The sequence below is a fragment of the Rhinolophus hipposideros genome (assembly GCF_964194185.1).
Source record: "Rhinolophus hipposideros genome assembly, chromosome: 6".
Lineage (NCBI taxonomy): Eukaryota > Metazoa > Chordata > Mammalia > Chiroptera > Rhinolophidae > Rhinolophus > Rhinolophus hipposideros.
In genome coordinates, this window is record NC_138052.1 from 39588581 (window position 1) to 39614564 (window position 25984).

General features: G+C 35.0%; 1 protein-coding gene across 7 annotated transcripts in view; it reads left to right on the top strand.

Moving 5' to 3' along the window:
- TANK (TRAF family member associated NFKB activator) overlaps nucleotides 1–23586 on the top strand; it is a 62017-nt gene extending 38431 nt beyond the window's left edge. For 4 of the 7 annotated variants that reach the window (XM_081051394.1, XM_081051391.1, XM_081051393.1 and 1 more), the window contains exons 5-8: nucleotides 12058–12134; nucleotides 12751–12866; nucleotides 18246–18826; nucleotides 22295–23586. In XM_081051394.1, the coding sequence (XP_080907520.1) occupies nucleotides 12058–12134; nucleotides 12751–12866; nucleotides 18246–18826; nucleotides 22295–22471 (951 nt within the window). In that variant the 3' untranslated portion in view covers nucleotides 22472–23586. Of the gene's footprint in view, nucleotides 1–5106; nucleotides 6744–12057; nucleotides 12135–12750; nucleotides 12867–18245; nucleotides 18827–20529 lie in introns of those variants that run through there. The other 3 variants (XM_081051395.1, XM_081051396.1, XM_081051397.1) reach the window with 3 other exon arrangements.
- The last annotated feature ends 2398 nt before the right edge of the window (nucleotides 23587–25984 follow it).

Genomic DNA, 25984 nt, shown 5'->3' on the forward strand with positions numbered 1-25984 from the left:
ATCATGGCTTCAGAAGAGAGAGTGTTCCCTCCCTTTTTGTTACTTTGTCCTAGAGCCAGTCCTTCAGTGAGAGGCATTTACCAGCGGTGTGTTCTCATTATTATGTACGAGTTCCAGCAGACAATGTATGAACTTTAACCCTGTTCTGCTTTCCGACCTTCTGTAGCTTATAAAATAACACAAGTCTAGTTCTTGGATGGTATCCCCTTCCTTGAACTGTTCATACATCATGTACTCTAGACTTCGGGTGAAGCTTTCACTTAGGGGTCTTCATCTAGTTTTAGGCCCCCATGGCTTCTCTCAACACTAGATAGTTTCTCAATTGCGAGTCTCTTAAACAGTATTCATGTGTTTGTTAAATTGCTATATATCATCTAGGTATCTGGTTTCATATATATTATAAAAGCCTTAAAACAGAGGATCGTATACAGGTATATGGTAAATATGTCTTAAGTCATTTGAACAAAAGTTAGAAATTAGACCATTAGTGAAGATATGTAATTACCAAGTGATTTCTGTGGGAAAGCCAAATCTGGTTTACGTTATCTAAACAGAGTACATTTTCTAAGAGAGGAACTTGAAATAAATGTGACTGTTTATGTTCATTACTCAACTTTGTAAAAAAAAAAACTGTCCCTGTGTTCCTTTAATGCTTGATTCCTTCTTTTCATCATCTTTTATTAGGTAGCAATGGTGATTGTGCCCACTATATTATTCCTCTTTGGAGACTAGTCTTTGTAGACTCTCTAGTAGAATAATAATTAGAAGGAAAAACATATCTTCAACCAGTTCATTCATTAAAGTTCAGAGTTTTTTGCAAAGTGTCATAGTAAATGTATCACAAACTCTAAGAAAAAGTATATTGATATCCAAAGCATTTTAATATTGACATTGAAATTTCTGTTGCAGAAATTTTATTTCTGAATCTGAATTATTAATTCATCCTACCCCTTTCCTGTTCTGTGTCTCTACTTTTTAATTCAATACATCATTTTAAGGGTTTTGCCTTGTCATAATACTGGAAATAATTTGGGGTAGGGGGGCGGAAAATGAGAAGTAGCATATCACTTTTTAAAGTCTTTTCCCTGCTTCTAAGCAAATTTGAGTATCTCTAGTGTGGCTTTTTTCCCTTTATTTCCCCCAACTCCTCCTTTCTCACATTTCCCATTTTTCTTTTTTCTACTTTTCTCTAGAACTCACAAAACAGAGCTTGTATATTTTATTTAGCCCCGATTTCTCTTGACCAAGGCATAAGAGGCTATTCTCTCAACCTCAGTAGGTTAGGACTAGACATCCAAAACCATCCAGTGTAGTTTCCTTATTAATATATTGTAATCTGTCATCCTAAAAGTTTTCAAAATCTGTTTTGAAGATACTCGTTTTTCAGTATTACAAAATATGTGTTTTTTTTGTTTTTTGGGTTTTTTTTTGGTTGTTGTTGAATTATGTGAAGAAAATCAAGCTTCACACAGATATGTACTTGAGAAAGGGAAGAGTATTTTAATAACCTTTTTAGAAATTGTGGATATTTTTCTGCGATACTACACCAAAACTCAAGAAGTAGTAGATAAATGTGTTACCTGCAGTATAAAAGCTGAAACTAATAACTGTCTGCTACATTAAAAGCCATTGATCTGTCTGGTACTTTGAATCTATCTTTTTCCTCTACATAATTTTGTAGCATCATGAATTGTTCCTTTGGAAAATAGTGGCTCACTGATCTATGCTAGTCTTCCATATATTGAGTTAGTTCATCATATATTTTTTAATCACATTTAACATCATTACTGATCTTATTAGAAAAGTGTTTGAAGTACTGGACAGCTGTCAAGCTTACTGTAATGGGTACAGATGTACCAAAATTTTAATTTTCAGGTGAAAACCTAAATTTTTTCATGGATATCAAATCTTGTCAGTTGTATTTTTGTTTTGTTTTTTAAGTGAAAGGCTAACTTCATTTGCTTATGAGGAAATGTCTGAATAACCAAGCTTGCATGTCAGTCATTCTTTCAAGTGAAAATGGTGTTCCATTAAAAAGTGGTTAGTTCAGCTTGCAACTCAAACCATCGCACAAGTGCTTTTCCCCAAGTCAGCCCTTCTACTTCAGTGTGAAATGCAAGCCCTTTTGTGTGTATTTCTCATCTTGTCATACAGAATATTAAAAATATGTTAATATATAACTTGGGATCAAAATTCCATAAAATTAATAATTGTTACTGCCTCATCAAGGACATTCTTGAGTGACATTGGCTTTTTTTTTTTTTTTTTTTACTGGGACTGTGGCATTGAAGAATACAGTGACTATAGTTTGGTACCATTGCCTTGGTCATACTCAGGCAGCAGCAGTTTTACTCACCATTGCTTTTGTATCATCAGTGTAAGTGCCAACACAGTAAAAAAGACAAATAATATAGTATTGTGACAGTGGTTGACCGCATGGATGTCAGGGTCTGGGATTTGATTTTACCCTGTTAACAGGCTAATAAGTTAACCAGTTACTGCTTCATGGATGCTGGAAGAAGACATGCGACTCCTAGATCAGAGAAAAAAAGTCTTTATTATTCATAGTACAGCACGCAACAAGAGCATTACATTTGCATTGGTGCCACCTAGGGAGTGACATGGTAGACCAGTTGGATGCATGAGCATGCAGTGGTTGCATTAAAGGAGAACACTGAGCTTGGGAACCTCACCATTTTATAGCAAGTAGTAAGCAGCCTGTTCATTATCTGAGAGGGAGACGTGATACCTCGTTCTTCAAGTTTTCCCTCTACAAGCATAACCCCTGAGAAATATCTCGGGCCTTGTATTCTTGGCATGCACTACAAAAATATGCGGGGATACTCGGGGGCTCTGCAGATTCTCTCTCCCAACAGTGGATCCCTTGAAAGGATCTCAGGACCTCCAGGGATCCTAAATCAAATTTTAAGACCCACTGATTTACCAGATTGTAATGTCCTGTTAGAAAAGTCATGTTGCCTTTTTCTCAGTAAATTATTTAGTTTTCATGCTACTAAGAAAATGTCGTGCTCTAAGAATACTCTGGTATATCCTCAGGAACCCTCATTCTTACATAGAGGTCATATTGCTTGCTCATCAGTCATTTTTACATTTATTGGATAATAAATTGTTTTACATCTTTATACTTTAAATCACGATACCTGTAACTTACTCCCAATTACTTATCTATATACCTACTACATCTCGAGCAAACTCTGAATTTTCACTCTAATCTATTAAAACATAGTGTGGTGCCTGCATACTATGTACTCTGGTCATTTTTAAAGGCACAAGAATGTATTATAGGATCTGAAATCAACAGTAAGAAAAACACTTAACTCCCTTTAACCACAGAATCTCTAGCTAGCACTTTTCCCAATATAGTATTTAACAACCTCTTACTGGATTTGTAGTCCTCTCTAAGATATTGCTAGAATTTGGCAGGGGAATGGAGGGGAAGGCTCACCTAAATTTTCATTTGCACCAATATGTTATGCTCTCTAAACTTCTCTGTTGCTTGCTTAGGTAGTCTTGCTATATTATGAAAGCTGACTTTTTCCCTGAGATATTTTTTTTCTTTGCCAGTTATACATCTTTCCATATGCTTGATAATTTGCTCTAAGATAAATAGATATGCCCCAAAATTCTAATTAAACTATTGTAAAATATATCCCAGGCATTATATATGTCATTACCCTGTGATTTTTTTTCTTTCTTTCCTAATAAATCCCTTTTGGAAAACCAAATAATTCTGAGATGGGTATCTTTTTGTTTTCTCTCTCCCATTGTGTTTATCAATAGTGGAGTGATTTTTGTATTTCAACTAAGTAATTATATATCGGATGGGTTTACCCACTCTTATTTTTATTCCTAATTGCTCCCCACTGCTCAACATTAAGGGCAGCATGTTTCCCTGTACATTGCATCCAAATAATGCTATAGGGGGTCACTGACTTGTCCATATTCCCTGAAAGTGTCATCTGGAATGTATTCCTGCTGGATGGCAAAATGGCCACAGTAAATCTTTTTCCTTCTTGCCACTATTGATTGAACATTATCTCCTCCTCTTTCCCCATGCTGCAGCCATTCCTGTCCCTAGCTCTTGCTTCTCATTTTATCCTGAGGACAAAGTGATTACATTTTTGTAAAGCTGAATCTAAACTCTCTCCCTACTTTTCTGATAAATGTCTATTCCTTTTTGACAAGAAAAATATATTAGATCTTGGTAATTAGCTGTTTTGACTAACTTCTTTTTTGGCAAAATAAAAGGCTGTTTTGGGTTTTACTGTTCCAGGAAAGTCTAATCTGTTTCTTTAAGGTTTTGTCTTGCCTTAATATTTTTTGATGCTAAGGAGGATGGCCTTAATGTTAAAAAATGGGAGTAAAGATTAGAAATGTGAACCAGATATTGAGGGTAAGGTGATTATATTATGTTTTTAAACTTTGTGGTGTATAATAGACAACAAGTGAAAATGTATTGGATCAAAAGAGAATTGAGAGTGGCTATCGAGAGAGGGTGTGCATGAAGATACAGACTTTAAGGATGACTATCAATAGACCTGACATGAGAATTAACGATAACAAGGGTGTCTAATGAGGGAAGAACAGTGGGCCCATGTAAGTCTGAAACTGATAGAATGTCCACATTTATGGTCTACAAAGAAGAGAGACCAAAAAAAATACTGAAACTTAAAAAGAAAACCTAAATATATCAGTTGCCAAAAAATAATGTTTCGAGGAAGAGAAGCTGGTCAGTAATGAAATACTGTCAAATGAGCATTAAACAGAATGAGAGCTTTGGGAAAAGCGATTGGTGATTGTCATCTCTGGAAAATCATTGTGAAATTTCAGAAGAATGGAGGGATTTAAAAAACAACACCTGAGTTTGGGAGTCTATTCTAAAGGAATGGGTACCGAACAAATCAATCCTCAAATCAATCCTAACAGTAATAACTCTCTATATTAACAGTAATAACATACAAAAATTAACTACCTAAGGACTTTGGAGACTGAACTTCACACATTTTGGAGGGGAATCAAAATGTAGACCAAGTATGAGCTCAGGGTAAATTCCCAGTTTTCTGTGATTTTTTTTTTTTCCCTAAGGGTGGCCACAGTTGGCTGAAATTCCAGTACAAAGCCCCACCATCTTTCTGGCTGGAAGCACCAGGAAGGAGAATGAGCCCAAAATAACCATGGTCACCAAAGTGTGAGGAAAGAAGCCCCAGAGAGCAGAGAGCCAGAGGAAAACCCTACGTTCTGTGTGTAAACTCAGCCCAAGTCTCTGGCTATCCCCTGAACCCATGGATGTGTAGGTTCACAGGATAGACAGCCAGAGGCTTAAAGGACTGAACTGAGATGGGAGCTACTGTGCTTCAAAGAAGTGACAGTTTGGAGTCTCAGCCTAACCAACTTAATTGCCTACAAACACATCAGTACCCTTCAGCACCATGTAATATCTCCACAGCGTAATATTCACAATGTTAAGGGTACAGTCCAAAATTATTCAACATGTAGAGAGTCGAGAATAGCACCCATTTTCAAGGGAATAGATACCAACCCTGAGATGATCCAGATACTGAAACTGCAAGACAAGGATTTTAAATCAGCTACTATAATTGTGCCCACTCTTCTATTAGAGGATAGTTAGGGAGCCGAGGACAGGAGTTACGGTTTTGAAAGGATAGATTTAACAGTAAGATACTCCATTGTCATGCTGTCGAATGGTTAACTTCTATTAGCAAGTTTGAGAAGTACTTAGACTGTGAAACTTTGGTTAAGAAACTATTGGCAAATTGCCTATGTAGAAAAGTGAACTGGGTTGGCAAAACTTGAGAAATCTTTCTATGTTATTTTTGGATGTAAATTTCTACTTGTGCATTCTTGAGCACAAAACAAGCCATACCAAAGGGTTTTTACCCCAGGCAATATTTAAACAGCAAAGTTTGGCTTATAGCTACTCTTCAGTAAGAAATATTTTTGTTGTATGGCAGACAAGTTTTAGAATCTTAAAATTACTTTGCACTAGTGCACTGTGTAAATGTTATAGCTACCTTACCAGATAACCTACTGTAGTATTTTTGCTTCTCTAGGAGCCAACCAAGCCCTGTGCCTGCCAAGTTAAGAGCATGGGTTCCAATTGCAGCTACTCCAACTACTGGACCTGTAGACAAATTATTTGACCTCTCCACAGTCTTATTTACTATAGCAAACTTTAAAATCAAATTAAAGTACTTAACTCACAAGATTCTGTGGATTAAGTGAAATAATACATGCAAATTGCTTAAATATCTATTTTCATGAATATATTTTCTGTTCACCTTGGTAATGGTATAACAAAATGTGTGGTTAATGGAAAAGATTTTCACAAATCAGTTCATTTCAAATGTAGTGTTTGGAGAAGGAATGAGGGGCTAATGGGAACCTTATTTTTTTTTAATTGGTCATTTAATTTATTCACTTTCTATTTTGCATAAAAAGCATCCCCACCATTAGATGTTTCTTCCCATTAAGAAAATAAACTCAGACATGCAAAAGGAACCTAACACAGAGTAAAAGACTCAAAAGACAGACAGTGGGAAAGTATTAATCTCACTCTGCTTAAAATTAACTTCTTAGAATTAAATTATAATAATTGTGACAGTACTGGTAAAGGATCTTAACTTTTTTTTTTTAAGAATGTTTTATTGTAACATTGAACTGATAAGAGATTTTTGGGGAATTTACATTAAACCAGAACCCTGTAAAGAACTTGGAAGTAATTGGAGTATTTAATTTTATTTTTATATTGTTTATTTTTTTGCCACTTCCTTCAGAACTCTGGGATGGATCCCATTTTGCCCTGGAATTGTTCCCAAACTGGCAGTGGGTTTGCCTAGCACACTGCATTCATGCAGAGCAGACAAGACTCCTAGAATTTGTGTTCCTCTTGCTTTGCTAGATTTTCAGTAATGTTAATGAGGGTGAGAGCAGCACAGATTTCACGTGGCCATAAATTCTTGTAAATGCAATTGCCTTATATTTTTTAAATTTACCTTTTGTCCTCAAACTTTCCTTTTACTGTGCTTTTATAGTTGTTCTTATCAAATCTCTTTTTTGTATTTATTTTCTGTTTCTACTTTCTACTTTAATCTCATGTCTCAGCCCGTTTCTCACTTTCTTCCTAGTTCAACCATATTCAGTGTTTGAATTTAAGCATAACATCTTTGTCTCAATGTGTCTAAAACTGGTTAGGAAATATTCAACCTGTTTCTCCTTTAACATTTCAGTCTTAGTTTTAAAAATCTAAGTTATAAGTGAATCCTTATTTTCACTTTCTTTTTCCATTGCTCATTTCTTTCCTTTTGCCATAGTAAATTTTATCAAGCTGGTATTTATAACTATTCCACAGTTTATATTCCCTTTACTAAATCATCCCATCTCACCTCAGTTTATTTCTTGGTTTATATTGTTCCAGAAAGGAGTGTAATTCTCTTTTTTTGTTTTAAAAGCGTAATTCTATTAAGCCTTATCCAGAAATAAAATCAAATATTAGCTACACTCGGGTGCCTAATCTATCCAGAAATATTCCTTTTGTATGCAAGGATCTCAGCTAAAGTTTAGAGGCAGTCTTTGATATCATGTTTCCCCAAAAATAAGACCTAGCCGGACAATCAGCTCTAATGTGTCTTTGGGAGCAAAAATTAATATAATACCCAGTCTTATTTTACTATAATGTAAGACTGGGTCTTTAATACAATATGACGTGATATGATATAATATGATATATTATATAATAATATAATACCGGGTCTTATATTAATTTTTGCCCCAAAAGATGCATTAGAACTGATTGTCTGGTTAGGTCTTATTTTCGGGGAAACACAGTATGAACACTGGAATAATGTGATGGTCATTGCTATTGGTCAAATACATATCGTTGAGCACTTACCACCTATATTCAGTATTAGGCTTTAAAGTTTAGATTACTTCCATATGAGAGAATATACATTGTATTGAGTTTAGTATTATCTTCAAAAGTTTCATAACTCAATTTAATTTGCTGACTTTAGTTGCTTAATATTTTTAAGAAAAAACATTCTAAATTAAAATTTTCATCGCATTTTTTTCCCTCCAGCTTTATGGAAGTATAATTGACAAATTAAAAATTGTATATATTTACAGTGTACATGATTTGATACATATGTACACATTGTGAAATGATTTATCACAGTCAATCTAATTAATATATCGCTTCACATAGTTATCTTTTTTAATGTGATGAAAACATTAAGATTTACTCTCTTAGAAAATTTCAAGTGTACAATATAGTAGTATTAACTATATCACTAATGCTGCACTTTTGATCTCCAGAACTTATTTGTCCCAGGTAACTGAAACTTTGTCCTCTTTGACCAGCATCTCCCCATTTCCCCACACCCCTAACGCTGGCAACTACCATTCTATGAATTAGACTTTTTTAGATTCATGCAGTACGTGTCTTTCTGTGCTTGGCTTATTTTACATAACATAATATCCTTCAGGTTCATCCACGTGGTCTTGAGTGACAGAATTTCTTTTTTTTAAGTTTGATGTAGCCTTAAAATATTCCTATATATTTAATATCCATATATGTGTGTATATATCACATTTTCTTTATCCATTCATTCACCAATAGACACTTAGGTTGAATCCATATCTTGACTGTTGTGAATCATTTCTGCATTTTTCAGATTGGTTTATAAAAGGAATAAAATACTCCACTTATAGTACCAAATATTTTAAAAGGAAAGCCTTAGGGAAAACACACATTTCTTTCTTTGGGATGTTGATAACCCAACAGATCCTGAACTCTAACAAAAATATTTTCCATTACCTTTGTGTTAAGAATAAATCTGACTTTGAACTAATGAAGTATTAGCCACTTTTTGTTTTTTCTCCTTAAATAGGATTGCTTATTCAAATAGCCCTTGAACATATATTTTTTCATAATACTCATCTAGGAGATGGGTAAATTGATTTACATATATTAAGCTTAAGTTGATTTACATATACTAAAACAAAATTCTCCCGTTTCACATAAAAGGAAATTTAAGAAATCATTTCATAACATCTTCCAACTGTTTCAAATGGGTTTATCTTAATGATTTATTTGAATGATTTATCCAGCGCCATACTGGAAGTGTAAATGAAAAGTACGACGTGTAAAACTCTTATTTCAGTATTCATTCCACAAGTTCAGCATTTCCAAACTAGTACTTGGAACAGTTTATAATGTTAAGTATTTTAAGTTTTGGTACCTCAATATAAGTTCATTTGTTGAATGATTTAACGTTTAAAATCTCCTAAAATATAACGTTCAAAGTTCCTTGCTTTCTTATTTGAAGTTGCAATAATTCAACTCCCTGCAACACAGCGTCCACCAGGATAATTTTTGAGAATAGAAGAAAAAAATACAAGTTATCTCCTCTAATGCTAACTTACTCTCTGGGATGTTCAACAAACTGAGTGATCATCATTAAGTAAGATAATTTAGCATTGAAGGGAAAGTTTTAGTTTTTGGGAAAAATGTTGGAGTTGCCATTGACTACAATAATCCTAAATTCTTTCAAAAATTAAACAATCGTTTTCAGAAAGATGTGTTAGATTGCTAAAATGGAAAACAGCGTTAACATGATACATCTTTTATAAATAAACCCTACTTCAAAATGTCTGTCAGAGTTTTTGTTTTTTGTTTTTTGTTTTTGGAACTGATGTTAAAAGGTCCCTTTTTGAAATTTTTTCTTGGGATGCTGGAGATCTAAATTTTTTATTCAAAATACATCAACAGATTTATTTGGTATGAATGATAGAAGATGCAATGTATTGCTTAGTACAATTACTAATACTTTTCTTTAATAATAACAGTAAGCAGAGCTAAATAATAAGAAGCAGAACTGTATTTATAGTCCCAAAGAAGGTGAAGACCTTAGATACTTCCTAGAAATTCCTCAATAAATGAGTTCTCCCTTTACTCCCTACCAGTACACCCAAGGATCTTTTTCACATAAATGCACTCATACCAATAATCACATCTAAACATCACAGAAATAAGTTGACGTGTTATTTGCCAAGCCAAACAACGGTTTATTACCTTTCCCTTCACCTCCTTCTTCTGACCCTTTAGTTTTTACAGTTTAACATCAGAAGCAGTCGTTCGTAGTTTATTTCAAAATCAGTACTTTGAAAATTAGAATAGTCTTTATCACATTCTGTAACTGTCTTCATTTTTAGGCTAAAATTACAGAGTACTTCTTTTTTTGGTTCTTTCTAGCTTCCATTAAATATTTCTTCATATTGAGAATTTCTAGTAGTAAAATTTAAAAGATTAATCATTCCATTTAATTTACTTATTTTTTATGATTTGTTTAACATATTAAATTGTCAAATGTTTCTATTCTCCTAATAGTACCTCTTTTGATATAGATTTCATATAATATAATCTTTTAAAGGTTCATTTTCATACTTGTACATCCTGAATGGTTGGCTAGATTTAAAATGTTGCCTTTCTTCCTAGTCCACACTAAAAGCCATTGAGTGTTCTAACTGCACATAACACTAAAGAAATACTTTGTCTACCACTTTTAAAAACAAACTGTGAATGTGAAAATGTCTTCTGATGTGACTCCTATTTTATAAGCCCAGTAAAGCAGTTGTAATCCAGAAAAAGACATGGCCTAAATGTTTGTCAAATAAAAAGTTTGCAGCAGCAAATTATCTTTATTTTACCTTAGCTTGACAACATAAGCTATAAAATCACAAATTGTTTGGGTTGCCAAGATTTTATTTTATTAATTACTGTAAAGTCATACTCTTTTAAAAATGTAAACCAAACACTGGTATTTAGAAAATACCATATTATGTTAGAAAGCATATTAGAAAAGCTACATTAGAAAAAGCTGGAAAAGTATAGCAATAAACTGAAATAAATTGGAAAATATATTAATTTTAAGAAAAGCAAACAGGAAGCAAGTCTTAATAAAGAACAAATAGACGCCTAAGAAATTGAAAGAACATTTCAATTTCAAACAAGATTAAAAGATGTCTCAGATGCTAAAAAACAATGAGATAAAGTCACTCATTTTAATAATAGCTATGATGACCTTAATTGAATAAAATCTAAAGAGTTACTGCATAAATGTAAATGTCCACTGGTTTGAATTTGAACTTATATATAAGACCTATACAGTTTGAACTGAATTATAATTTATGAGTGTATAATATTAGAATTTCTTAAAATCTTTGAATTTGTAGGGTTTTTTTAGCTTTTTAGGTAAACAGAGTTTTCTAGGTATATTGAAGATTTTTTAAAAATCCAAACCATATAGTTGATTATCATGTTTTTCAGTGTTGACTTTTAAATGTCAGAATAAGTGTAATACCAGTGTAAGCCACAGGGTGGGAGTGAAAGGCAAGAACTTGTGTTGAAGTAGCTTAAATCCCTAATTGGCACTATCTTTAAAATACTTGTTAAATGCTAATACTGTAGCTTGGTTTTCTTCCTCTTAATACAGCTGCATTCCTCAGCAAAGCATCTCTGACAAAATATAGAGACATTGATTTAAATGTTTAGGCCAATAATGGAAAAAAGGTGTAAACACATAAATAGATTTTTTTTTCCTAGTTTCTGATCATATCAGGTGCTACTGGTGATCAGAGGAGCAATTTTGATCTATATGTGAATTTGAGGAAATTCCTTGAATTATCAGTATTGGAAATAGTAATTGAAGACATAGTTCATATCTTCATCCTATTATTCTACCTTCATTTTTCATTTTCCCTGATCTCATTTAAAGAAAAAACATCTATTGTACTATATATGTGTGTGTGTGTATATATATGTATGTATATATCTATATATATGTATGTGTGTGTATATAAGTGTGTGTGTGTGTATATATATATGTATAAATATATCTGTAAGCTCCCTAAACTTATTTTTCAATGAGGAATATAAATTTTCCATTGCGTTTTCTGTTAACCCAGTTTTATTTGAGTTTAGAAGCAATTTAAAGTGGTAATCATTTTTGTGTCTTTAAGGAAAGAAGACAAGAAGTTTCTTCTCCTAGAAAAGAAACTTCACCAAGGAATCTTGGAATTCCTTTATTCCATGAAAGGTAGTTCTTTCTGTATCCTTTTTTGCCAACACTGAAAATTATAAATATTGAAATACATTCTTATGTACATAGTTTTAAATTTTAGCAATTGTAAGAAAATTGAGCAGCCTCTTAAAACTAGAAAAGACCAACCCAAGCCTCCTCCATATTAAAACGACCTAATAAGTCATACAGTTAATAACAGAAATGGGTCTAAAAACGGAATTCTCTAACGCTCTAATATTTCAATAGATCAAGTATTATGGCCGCATTGTTTTATACAGACAGCTCTTAATGTGAACCTTATCAAAGTGAAAAATACTAAATTTTCTTCTTAAGAGGCTTACAGTGAACAAAAGTCAATGAGAGAGCCAGCATAAGTGTGATATATGAATAAGTAGATATGCCAGTCTGCGCTACATACATGTATTAAAACTTTTAATTTTTCACCTGGCTCTCCAAACATTAGAATTTTTTTTTAACATTTTCTAGGAATTTAAAATTTTTTTTAACTAAAGTTAAAATCTTTCAATAATTATTTTGTGGTACACAAAAAAAGGTGCTATGTAAGTTTAATTATGATTTTAAAATGTTTGAAGACATAGCCTTACATTTTTAAATATTGATTTATTTTTAGCAGTTATCTAGAGAAGACTTTCTGGGACCTGAAAGAAGAATTTCATAGAATATGTATGCTAGCGAAAGCACAGAAAGACCACTTAAGCAAACTTAGTATACCAGCCACTGCAGATGGTAAGGTTTGATTTAATGTAATATTAATTTTGCTGGTTGAAAGTGATTTATTTTTGATTGTGAAAATATTTCTAAGTGCTTATTAAATGCCAACAATCTGCAACTTGTACCTCACACCACTTATAATTGGTAAGTGCTGTTTAAGTTGTGTAATGTATTACATTATATAATTACTGGCTTTTTCCTGTCTCTGTTGTGTGTGGTAAGACATAGATTGAATTGAATGACATAATTTAATGAGAAATTTCACCTTGGAAAAAATACAAAATAAATATAGGATGTATCTCTCAAAAGTTTTCAGTTGCTATTTGGGGTCTTACTAAACATAAATTAAAATGTTAGTAACCAACCTTGAAGCTGCACTACCATATATGAGCTAAGTAAAATTATAACATCAAGTTTGTTTTTAACTTCTGCCTGAAAATTAATTGAACGCTATGGATAGATTCTTGCAATTTGGTTCGAGACATAAACATTACACATTTCACGAGGCCAGTTCTGTTGGAGGCACAAAGTACAAATTTAGTAAAAAAAATAACTTAAAACGAACATCTGTTTTACACATGTGTTAACAGTGTATTCTTTAAAAGCTCCACCATTCCCTAAAACCCTGGACTCTTCCGGGTGTTTGCATCAGTTCCATATGAATGGCATAGTACTCAGGATTGAATCTGGCTACCAAACACTTCTGTAAGCAAAAAGAAGGTAAACTGATCACTTAGGATAAATTCTCATTTACCCTTGTGATCTGAGATATTCTACATAAAATTCCCAAGAGATGTGACTAACAGTTTTTACTCTGAAAGATGTTGCTGCAGTGCTAACGCCCCTTTCATTAAAGATCACTTTCCATTCCTTATAGCTCTTATATCTAGGCTATTTAAAAAAATCATTCTATAGTGTAAATTCATTTTTTTCTTACTACTGCCGTTTTATTTTCAGAAAAGGTATACAATGTGATGTTAGAAGAGCAAAACAATCTTTGTGGATACACACAATTTATTGCTTCTGCTGCCTTCCTCCTACCTCTCCAAAAAGAACTCCAATTTTTCCATCTTAATTTTTGTCATTTTCATTACAGATTGATCTTTTGTGCTGAACAAAGACACTAAGTACTTCTAAAGTAAAACAATTCTTTTTATTTAAAATATACTAGCTTTAGAAATGTAGTACCTAGAATTCATAAACATGATTTTTGAACATCAGCATCTTATCAAAACATTGTATGGTGATATATTCATTGGCCCTACCCCATTATCAATGGCTTAATACTTTGACCATTTTTAAATTGCACAAGTCTAAATCTGAGTATGTATCTGTCAACTAGAACACTGAGTGTTTGACTTCAGTTTCTTCCCCACTGAAACTGCTTCCTAACATTTTTCTTATGCTTTATATTAAGTGTCACAAATAACAAATACAGCATTATTCTTGAAATGTTTTAGATCTGTTGTGCTATAGATTCCAGTGAAGTTTTGTTGGGTACAAAAAGAAACCAAAATAGCAACTATTACGCTTCTGACAGTAGTAGTAAATCAAAAGGGAAAAGAAAGAAAAAGAAATATTTTGGAAAAAGATGACTGTGTGGGGTTTTCTTTAAGGATAAAAACTACATTGAATGAAAATATAAAGGAGCTATTTCAACTGTGATTTGCAAAATACATCTGGGAAAATTATACTTAACATTATTGTCCTTATGGTTTTTTTGTTGTTGTTAAGATTTGATTTTTACTTTTAAATAAACAGATATAATTCATGAAAATGGCTGAGTTAGTAGAATTGTACATTTCTTTTTTATTACTTTCTTTTTCTCATCCACATAATCGCCTTGGGAAGGGATAAAGACAAAATGTATGTTAAAGCAATTGTGGCTTCAAAAAAAAAGCAGTATTTGGTTTATAAAAGAGGGTCCTATTCCAGTGGTGATCAGGATAAAAGAATATAGGATTCGAGATTACAAACAACCATCAAATCTTTTTCTTTTGTCAATATGCAAGGTAGTTAAATTGTAAAATAGTTTAAGTGGGCAGCCCATATTTAAAATTTAAAAATCTAAAAATATTTCTCATTTTACTGTTTTTCCTTGCAAAAATAAGTTTTCTTGCAATAAACAAAATAGAAAAGCAATTTGCTTACCTGATCATGGTTCTCAGCATAGTGTTAGGATGACAAGTGCTTACAGCACCTCGTCTGAGCTTTAAGTTTTCTAAGCTTGGATTTCTAGTAGCCTTTTTTGGGGGGAGGGGGAGGTTAGATAGTAACTCCCATTGCTTGAGCAGATTAATTCAGAAGATTTTAATGTAGCCGGGGTATGCCAGCTAGCTATCCTGAAAGAAATTATCTGCTTTATTACAGCTGTTTGGGTTTCCCTGTTTTGTTCACAGGAGGATATATCAAATACTAGAAAAGAAATTCAAAGTACATCTCTGTCATTTTGTGGGTTCTACTCTATGTACAGAAAGCATCATGTTCAAATTAGCATAATGGTTGCAGGCACAGGCTCTACAGTTAGGCTGCCTGGGTTCTTGTACCAGACCTACTGTGTTTCCCCAGAAATAAGACCTAGCTGGACAATCAGCTCTAATGCATCTTTTGGAGCAAAAATTAATAAAAGACCCGTTCTTATATTATGTTATATTATAGTAAAATAAGACCGGGTCTGATACTAATTTTTGCTCCAAAAGACGCATTAGAGCTGATGGTCTGGCTAGGTCTTATTTTAGGGGAAACACGGTACCACTCGTTCATTAGCTATACAGCCTTCTAGCTGTCAAGTGGGGATAATGTGCCTACCACGTGAATATTTTGAGTATTAAATGAATTAATGCACATACAATGAGCATAATAGTGCCTGGCACATAGAAGTGCTATTAACATTAATCATTGTCATTATCAGCAGCAGCAGATTCTTCTATATTCTCCGTCTTCTTGCAAAGATCATTTTGATAAATGTTTCCTTTCTCAGGTGTTACAGAATTTGAGTACCCCAACAGTTGGTTTTTCTGGATATTTTATAGGATTTCTTACCACTCTTAAATCTACTACCAGGAAAATGACTACTTGAGAGTTAGTGGACTTTAAGAATCTCAGAGGACAAAGAAATTCTGCTAAACAATGGAGCTTGTTCTCAATTACCATTCCTACTCCCGGATTATCTAGTAAATGTACATTATTAGACTAAGCTCTGTAGGGAAGAGCATACAGATTCATTCAGAATGCGATTATTGAAAGCATATTATGTGCCAGGCACTGGGCAGGGTGTTGGGAATAAGTGGACCTCAAGAAACCTACTTTAATGGGAGAAAGAGAGAGATGCTTACAAATACAATGCAGAGTATTTAGTCCGCGGAGCACTCAAGAGTCATGCCTAAACCAGTCTTGGGAAGCTAGAGAGAGCCATTCAGAGAAATCAATGTTTAAGCCAAGAAATAAAGAACAAATAAGAGTTAGGTAAACAGTAGTGGGAGGGTACACTTCGGGCAGCCTGCACAGCATGTGCAAAGACCTGAAGACAAGAAAGCCTGGCTATTTTGGAGAATTCTACCAAAGCTTATTATAGCTGGAGGAAGGAATGAAACAGGTATTGTGAGAAGTGAGAGCATGGAGAAGTGACCAGAAGCCAATCATGAACAGTTTTATATGACTGAGGGCTGAGGGCCTTGGAGATCCACGAAAAGGTTTTGTTAGAAAAGTAGCACGACCAGACTTGTACTTTAGAAAAACTGAGGGAGGGTGAGGGGGAAGCAATGTAGAGAAGGAATTGAATATGAGATAAATTTAGAGTCAAGGAAGCAGTTCAAAGGCTATTGTAATAATCCGATAGTAGAAGATGGTATGTACTAAAGAGCTGCAGCGAGTATATAACGGTAAGCCAAGGAAGTTGGTTGCATTGTGCTACCATCATGTCCAAAAAGAAAATACTGTGTTGGAACGTGCTATGGCATGAGACTGCAACAACCAGAGGAAGGGAAAGGAAGTGACAGTAAGTGCCCACTACCCTGGACAGACACTTTGCAAGGTGCTGTGTTTACCCTGTCTGCTTAAATCGGCATGCTTGGTAAATTTTGTGAATGTACAGCTTCACTGATGACTTTTTAGACTGCTCTTTTTTTTTTAATTTTTACCATTTGTCAATTTAATGAAAATACACACATTACCAACCTCACTGCCTTCTTAAAGTACCAGTGTGGAGCATAGCTGAGCTTTTTCTTGTATCGGGATCATCAACATGGAGTGCTTTGATCATTGGAGGTTTTTGCATTAAGAAATGGAGCCCTTGTTGGCCCAACACTAGACAGTAGTGTTTTCTGAGTTCTTATCTTTGTTTTTTTGTTTTTCATGTCTCCTCTCCTGCATTCAGCTCTTGTTGATGTATATATATATGTGTATACATATATATATCTGCCTTCAACAACTCATATCCATACCTTTTAATTTGGTACTTAACCAGCTATGAGCTGGTGAGAAACATCATCAGATTTTACAATAAATCTGTAATAAGTATAAGAGTAAAATGTATGTATCTGTGAAGCTTATGGCTCCAATTGTGACTCCTCAGATGCTCTGTTTACTTACTTTTTAAGCTTTTGCCTATGTCTTGGAGAGCTGGATTTGTTGCATAGTGACTTCTGGATAAATGAGCTACAGAGGCCCTGGTATCTACCTAATGTCTACCTGTTATCTGCAGAGGCCTTTTGTTTTTATCTGTAAGATGAGAGAATCATATATTAACATAATTTTCTGAATATATATCCCAAAATGTCATCCTTCTTTTGCCTCCGCTGTCTTCTTTCTCCTCAACCCCAGCACCACCACCACTCCCTCACATAGATTATTGAGAGTAGACAGTGGCTAAATTGATTGGTGATATACTTTGTCACACAGTGATATTAGGAAAAATAAATGACCTAATTCATATAGATTATTAACCTGTATATATATATATATATATATATATATATATATATATATGCGCCTACTAAGGATTTTCCCTTTTAATAACTTCTTTGTCTAAGCAAGCTCACAGTTGCAGCTTTCATTACTGACAAAATGTTTAAATGTATACACTACAAGCAAATGTTTTTTTAAGTGTGGAGCAGTGGAGCTGTGAACAAGATACAAAGCTTACAGCAAAAGACCTGGGAAAAGACAAAGCAGTTAAACTGCGACTAATAAGCTACGTTCTAGTTCACCCACTGGAGACTGCTGATATTTCTGTGTAAGATAGTAGCAAATGAAACAAATCCCAATTGCGATCAGCTTGTATTAAAAAAAAGAAAAGAAAAAATAATATTCATCTGTCCAAAGCTAATTGAACATTCAGATTGTTAAGAATGATTGGAATGTGACTGTTTTCCTTTTGTGTTCTTTTCCCTGTAGAAACACAGTGCTCAGTGCCTATACAGTGTACAGATAAAACAGATAAACAAGAAGTGCTGTTTAAGCCTCAGGCTAAAGATGATATAAATAGAGGTACACCATGCATCACATCTGTCACACCAAGAGGACTGGGCCGAGATGAGGAAGACACCTCTTTTGAATCACTTTCTAAATTCAATGTCAAGTTTCCACCTGTGGACAGTGACTCTACTTTCTTACATAGCACTCCAGAAAGACCCAACGTCCTTGGTCCTGCCACATCTGAGGGTGCGTGCCAGGAAAAATGTAATTTGGAGCTCAGAGACAATCCAGGAAACTTTGTTAAAACAGAAGAAACTTTATTTGAAATTCAGGGAATTGACCCCATAGCTTCAGCTATACAAAACCTTAAAACAACTGACAAAACAAAACCTTCAAATCTTGTGAACACTTGTAACAGGACAACTCTGGACAGAGCTCCGTGTTTGCCACCTGGAGACCATAATACATTTTATGTAAATACATTCCCACTTCAGGACCTGTCTGATGTACCTTTGCCTTCACTTGATTCCCCAGGAAAAGCTATCCGAGGACCACAGCAGGTAACTGTTTTGTATTAACAAATGTATTACGTGTGAACACACATTTTTGCCAGACATGCACAGATATGCACCTCTTTCAGGTTACCAGACATCTTTTTTAAACTAATGACTAGCCAAACTTAAGCTCTCAATGAAAGATCCAAGCCCTATAATAAATGACATGAAATTACAAAAGATGAATATGGTAAAGCCCTCTTATAAAGTACCTTAAAATTTATGGCACATTTTAAAATACATGTAAGCCTTATCCATATCTAGGTAGTTTGTGTCACTTTCTTAGTCCCTTATTCAAAGCTCTTTTACTTAACCATCAGTGTTATAATAGGATTCTGTATTAAATTTCATACTGCGAAACAAATGGCATTTTTCTATTAAAAAGTTTGTGTAGATCATATTCATCTTTATAAGAATGCATGATGTTTCATAAGTAATCACATGTATATTCCTATTTCTTAAAATAAGTGACCTGTCTTTCAACTAATACTGTTTTACAACTAATAAAGTAATACTCTTACATTATCAGTGATACAGTACATAGATCTGTAGGGTTTGGTTTTGGTTTCTAATCTAGCACTAAACATGCAGCCTAATATATATTTTTTTTAAAATCTCTCCATATATATGGTTTTAATCAAATACATTAATGTTCCTAAAGCGCACAGACAGCATACAGCCCCCCAGTCCACTCCTACCATCCCTTTTATTTAGGTCCTATCACAGGATGATTCTTTCAGTTTAAAAAATTTTTTTAATGCCTGAAGGCAAATGAAAATATATAATTGTTAAAATAAACAGAAACTCAGGAAAGTACAGATTGGTGTATGTGTCGATGTAAATTGCACACATTTGTTTGATTTCTCTTTGTCTTAAACAACTTGACAAATATCCTTTGGCTTTATAAGTACTCTCATAGGCTGCAGACTTTTAAATCAGCATACAGAGGAGACAATAGTCAAGCTGCGGTATATTTTAGTAGTAGTGGGTGAAACTAGGCATCTCTGACAATATGCTTTAATTATAAACTTACTTGTCTCTTACATTGCACCTTATTTCATATCATAGTCTCAGTTATAGTTGCTACTAAATGAAGCAAATTAAACAATTTCATTTATTGCAAGTAGAATTCCTGTGGAGCTGTGAAGTGCATCAGTTCTAATGCTTGGTACTTTTTTCTCCATTATATCTCTTGCTTGTTCTTTTACTAGTTAGTCTGTGCATTCATGTTTCAGTAGATGGCACCCTGCATTGTGCATTTGCTTTCTGTGCCACGGCAAAGGAAACAGCTGGTATGTGATTACAACTTGATGGAAAAGTATTCAGCTTAAAAAATGCAGGAGCATTGGTGTTGAGCTGTCACAAGACATGGGGCATAAGGTTAGATAATTGATATTTTGGCAGGAAAGGGAAAATTATCTTGTTTTGAAGGCTATGTTACAGTTTAGGATTGAAAGAATATTCTTAAAATGGGTGTTTTTTTCATATTTTGCTATTTTGTTTATATTAATAAAGCTGTTATAATAAATACAAAATTCTTGAATTGATAACAAAGAGTGAAATCATGGTTACATATTTCACATTTTTACTTTTTATTAATTATTACTACTTAATACTTTTTATACAGTCAGCTATCATTACAAATCTAAATGTATCTGCTTATTTATGCTCTATGTGATTTTCTTTTCTTCCTACTTTTGCTGAGTCAGTGATTGGGATCCCAGCTGAATTCTATGAGGAGATCAAATCTGAACTAATAGTTCCTAATAAAGAAGGATAATACGGACTTTGAAGATAAATTGGCAGATTGGTTCACCAAATTTAGAAGCTAAGTTGCTTCTAAGTCTTTTTCTTATTATTTTATACGTCTTAAATAAGAATTATTTTAACATAATCTTTCATTTATATCCATATCAATATCCCATTAGAGTGGTGCATATTAATCAATTGTACTTTTTGTTTTAACTGCAAGTGGTAAAATTTAAATCTAATTAACTAACTAGGTTTTTTTGCTTATACATTCACTATTACTGCTTTTCTTTTATCATGGAAGAAAGATTTTTCTAAAAATTGTTTTACCCCAAATTTCAAAATATTTTATTTTAAATATTACTATTTCTTATAATAAAATTACCACTTCTCACAAAATGAATTGAGTCAGTGTTATTATAAGCCCTCTGTACTGATAATTGAATGTATCTCAGTGCTTTGACAGACTTGGTATATTTACACCAACTGTACATAGCTGTCCAGTAAAATGTTTATAAGGAGACAGTGATGTCCTGAAACCCAAATGCTTCAATTAGTAATATGTATACTGTTTATGTAAATGATAGGTTAACTAGAATGAAAGGGAATGAAAACCAAAACTGTATCAGATGTTGGACTAGGCTGTTACTTTAAAAACATTATTAATAGGAGCACAAAAAGGTCTCTTTCAATTGACTTTTTGAAGCATGTTTCCTCAAAGTATCAGAATCTAACTGTGTCAAGGTAATTTACCTATGTCAAGGTAAGAAAGCAAATTTAAAAAATAATTTGGTTTGCAGCATTTTAGGAAATACGGTCTTCCAGTTAAATATTTATTGAGCACCTACTATGGAACTAAATGCTTTTTCTTGCCCTTTTAGATGTTTTTTTTTTTTTAAGAATAAATTCAGTTTTTTAAAGGTATTTATGTACTGCTTATAATGGAGGTGATTCTATTGAATTAATGATTTTCTGTATTTCTTTAATTGAGCAACTATTGACAGGTTTCACTTCGTTTTGCCCCAAGAAAGAATAAATAAGGCCAGACTCTGCACTATGTAACAGGAGCAAAATAAGAAATCAAAAGAATGCATTGATGTTAGCTTTTGTTAAATGGTTAATTTAATTTTTAAGGTTTCAAGAAACAAATGATCAGTGGAATATTTGTAGTACTTTCAAAGAAAAAACTTTTCAAAAATCAAAACAACACTTATTCCTACGTGATTTATTCATTGTGTATTTGCTTATAAATAGTGAAATTTAAATTGCTCTTCATCAACATGCATGTACACATACATTGTGTTCAGTGTACTCTGTATTAATAAAGGCTCTATAACTTAAAATTTCTACTGTAAAATTGAAAAGATAGAATTTAATTTTTTTAAAGTCTCAATTATTGACTGTTGTTTCCAAAGTACTACTTTTGTGACAACATGCATTAAAATAGGCTGGTATTAATCTGGGAGATTTTTAAATATGTGAAGATAAAGTTCATGGCTTTGTACTTTAAGTTATTCTTAATCAATTTTAGTTATGCCCTTTATGAAAAAGAGAATTGAGTCATGTCTCATGCTAACTCTATGGAAAGGTAATATACTTTCTTTCACATTAGGGAATTTCATATATGTGTACATAACCCATTCAAAAAACTTGAATTTGAAATACAATGAAGTTGATTTTAAATATAAATAACGTAAGATATTTTTGTTTATTTGTTTCCTGCAGCCTGTTTGGAAGCCCTTTCCTAATCAAGACCGGGACTTATCGGTACTAAGTGGCACAGGCTCAGAACTGCATATACCTCGAGTATGTGAATTCTGTCAAGCAGTTTTCCCACCATCCATTACATCCAGGGGGGATTTCCTCCGGCATCTTAATTCACACTTTAATGGGGAGACTTAAGATGAGTTTGAAAGCAGATATATCAAGTTCTATATGATGATTTGGGGTTTGTGATACTATAAATACTTGATGGCAAACTTAATACATTTATTAAAACATCACAGCTAATTGAATTTTTTCTAAATGTATATGTAACTTTTATTATCTTTTAAAAGGTCATTCTGTACAAAACTGTTATTCATTGTATTCATGTTTGCAGTGTTTATTACTGTAATTCAAAATTATGTATGTGACTTACAGAATTATATAACCATAATTTATGTTCTTTTCAAATATCTAAGCTTATTGCTTGGATTTCTAGTTAGATATATTGAGTTTGGTAATGTCAAATGTTTATAGGGTTTTTTTCATTTGTTTTCATTTAAAAATTTAGATTATTTATGCTATAGGTGATATTCTTTTTGAATAAACCTGTAATAGAGAATAACAGACAATATAAACGTCTAAGTAAATACCAAACCTAAGATATTTGTTGCCCAGTGATAAAATCACTGGTAGAATTATTTGAACACTTTGGGTTTTTTTTTAAATGATATACATAGTTTTAATTTTTACTGTGTGTATAGCTATGTGATGAAATGAGTTAAATATTAAGAGTTACTTATATTGTGATCATTAATGTGTTCTTTGTTCCTAAAGTAAAAAATATAAAGGAAATAAATCACATTTTGGGGAAGTTTATAAAATTCATGTTTTCTTTCCAGTAACTTGACAGAAGAGTGATACCAGATCTGGTGATAATTTTATTACATCTAGTAGATCACTTTGAATTTTTAAATTATTTTTCAAACTAACTTATTAAAGATCGTATTTGTATTTAATTGGAGCAAATCTAAAACCCTGTAAAGGCTATATTCATATTTATTAGCTTATATTAGTAATATTCACATTCTTGTTGAGAAATTTGGTATTCATTGTTAGCAGTCTGATGGATGGCCACTGGAAGACATTTAAGAGAGAGGAAAGCTGCAGAATTTTGTTTAAAGTGACACTTCCCTTTCATTTGTCTTCCCTGTGATTCTTATCTTTTAGGTTCTCTCCCTTTCCCCCTGATTTTTAAAAATGTTTAAGGCATGACTTCAATTTTATGCAGTAAACATTGATTTGTAACTCTCAGAACAGAAATTTAAGCCTTCTTTGGAGCAAGGGTTTTGAAAAGCTGGAGTGTCTAGGATGAGGGAATTGCAGCAGACCCCTGTGCTACAGTGAAGACCCTTAACTTGAGAAAGAATGAGAGTGGTGCCTCAACTTCTCAGGATGCCAAGCACATCACATTGACGTCTTCCTCACCGAGGTGACATACTGATTATTAGGTATTCACTGTGAAGGATTCTGAGGCATGTACATCTTTCTTTCATTGCCACTGGGGCTGAATAGAAATGCCTAGACAATTATCCAAGTCTTTTCCCTTCTCCCTCCGCCACCTTCCACCTACCCAGCCTCCCCTCTCGCTTACTACACGCAGATACACACACATACACACACACAATTAAAAAAAAAAACTTCCCAGCGTGTACCAGCTAGAATATACCACTGTACCTATCTCGTGAAAGGGGATTCCTTTTCCTTCTTTTCTAGAAGAGGAAAAATCCCTCTCACACAGTTGACATCTACCGGTGCTGGCCTGCTGAGAACCAAAAGAAACTACAGCCCAAAAGTGACTCAAATTAGTCAAATTACACTATTTTTTTATCGCGGATCCCCCTTCTCCAGTCCACTCTTTGCCCAACTCTACCACTTTTAGTAAGGGCAGGGAACTCGTTTTCTTTGGGGTTCCACTGCTATCCTAAGCTCCAACTTCGAGGGACGGAGGCCCTCTTGGGCCACAGGAGAGGCAGTCATACAAACAGGCTCCTGTCCCGCACTGCAGAGGTGGCGCTGGCTGCAGCTTGAAATGTGGAGTGGGCACCAGCCATGTCTCTGCCTCTGTCTTTTATTACTGAGTCGTGCAGGGGCTGCCTCTTGGCATCTGCTAAGCGTGGCCGGGTAAGAACAGCTCCCAGGTAAAACTGCACACGCGAAACGCTGAGTCTGAAAAAACCACCCCCGCCGAGGCGAGGCAGTTGTGAGCGGGATGCCTGAGAAGTGGGAGGTGAATGTCCTCGGGAGGGCCCCCCGGTGCAGCTTTCCCCGGAGGCTGAGGCTGCTGCCAGCGGGGACATCTGCTTTCTTACACTCCCGCCTGGCTCACCCCGCCCCCTCAGCCCGGGTTGCGTGGTTATTTTACCAACACGGGGGGGAGGGAGAGCTCGGAGGTAGAAAAGGGGTGGATGGAAGCTCAAGAGATGTTCTTCCCACTCCCTCACGTCCCCTCCTTTTTCCTTCACATCTTTTAACCTTCAAGGTAAAGACTTTATAAATATGAAAAGATAAGCGTGTCTGCTGGCTCCTAGGCCCGCCTTCTGCTCCCGGGGCTCTCGGGTGCCGGGCCTCGCCCTTCTCTCCATCCTCCCGGGGGTCCGGCCAGGTTCCGACGGTTCAGCCAAGCCGACCGGGTGCGCCCAGCCTGTGGCGCCTTCTCTCCCGGGCTGCTGCCTCGACAGCTGCTTCTAGCTACAGTAATTAGACTGTCAGTGCTTGTTAGAGGAGAGAGGGGAAAACACGCTTCTGACAGCAGATTCCAAGACTCCCCAGTTAATTTCTAAGAGATCTTTAAAGCATTAATTGAGGTCCCCTAACTCTCCCCTCCCGTCACTCTCCCCAACTCCTCCTTTCCCAAAAATATCTTCAGAAGAGAATTCTCTCCGCGTGGAAGCAGTATTTCCCGCAAAACTGCAAGCCCGCCCCCGACTCACGCACTACACTATTTTACATCTACACATAGGTGCATGCAGTATACGTGTAAGGTTAACTCCGCGGACGCCTCGTCCAAATAGGAACCAGGATTGCGTTTAAAATAAATAAATAAATAAATAAATAAATAAATAAATAAATAAATAAATAAATAAATAAATAAATAAAATAAGAAGGAAAGGGGGGAGGGAAGCAGAAGTCGGGAAGAAAAGAGAAAAGCAGCAGGCTGATTACGAGGTGTCAAAACTGCCAGGAGCAAGAAGGTGATAGCAATCAGGGGTGAGAAGAGTGCGGCATTCGTGCGGGGCAACTAATTATCCGTCTCATTTGAGAAGAGCAGCATTTGAGGCAGCAGCGTTCGCCTGCTGAACGGTGACAGATTGGCGCGGAGGAGAGGGGAGGTGTTAAAACAATGGAGCCGGGCGCGCGAGCGCTGCTGCATGCTAATCAGCCCTCCCTCCGCCTGCCTGCCGCGCTCTCTCCTTCCTCCCGGCCTCCCTCCTCCGCGCTCCCTCCTCCCGCCTGCGGCGCTCCCTCCTTTCCTGCGGGCCCGCCGCCACCCGCTGCCTGCTCCCTTGCTTTCCCGCGTGTCCTTCCCGCCGGTGGCAAGTGGAACCCAGCCACCGCCACCGCGTCCACCGCGTCCCTCTGGCCGGGGGTCCCCGCGCAGCCCCCCGCAGCCCCCCGTGTCTGGCCCAGGCCGCACGCGCAGCGAGCACC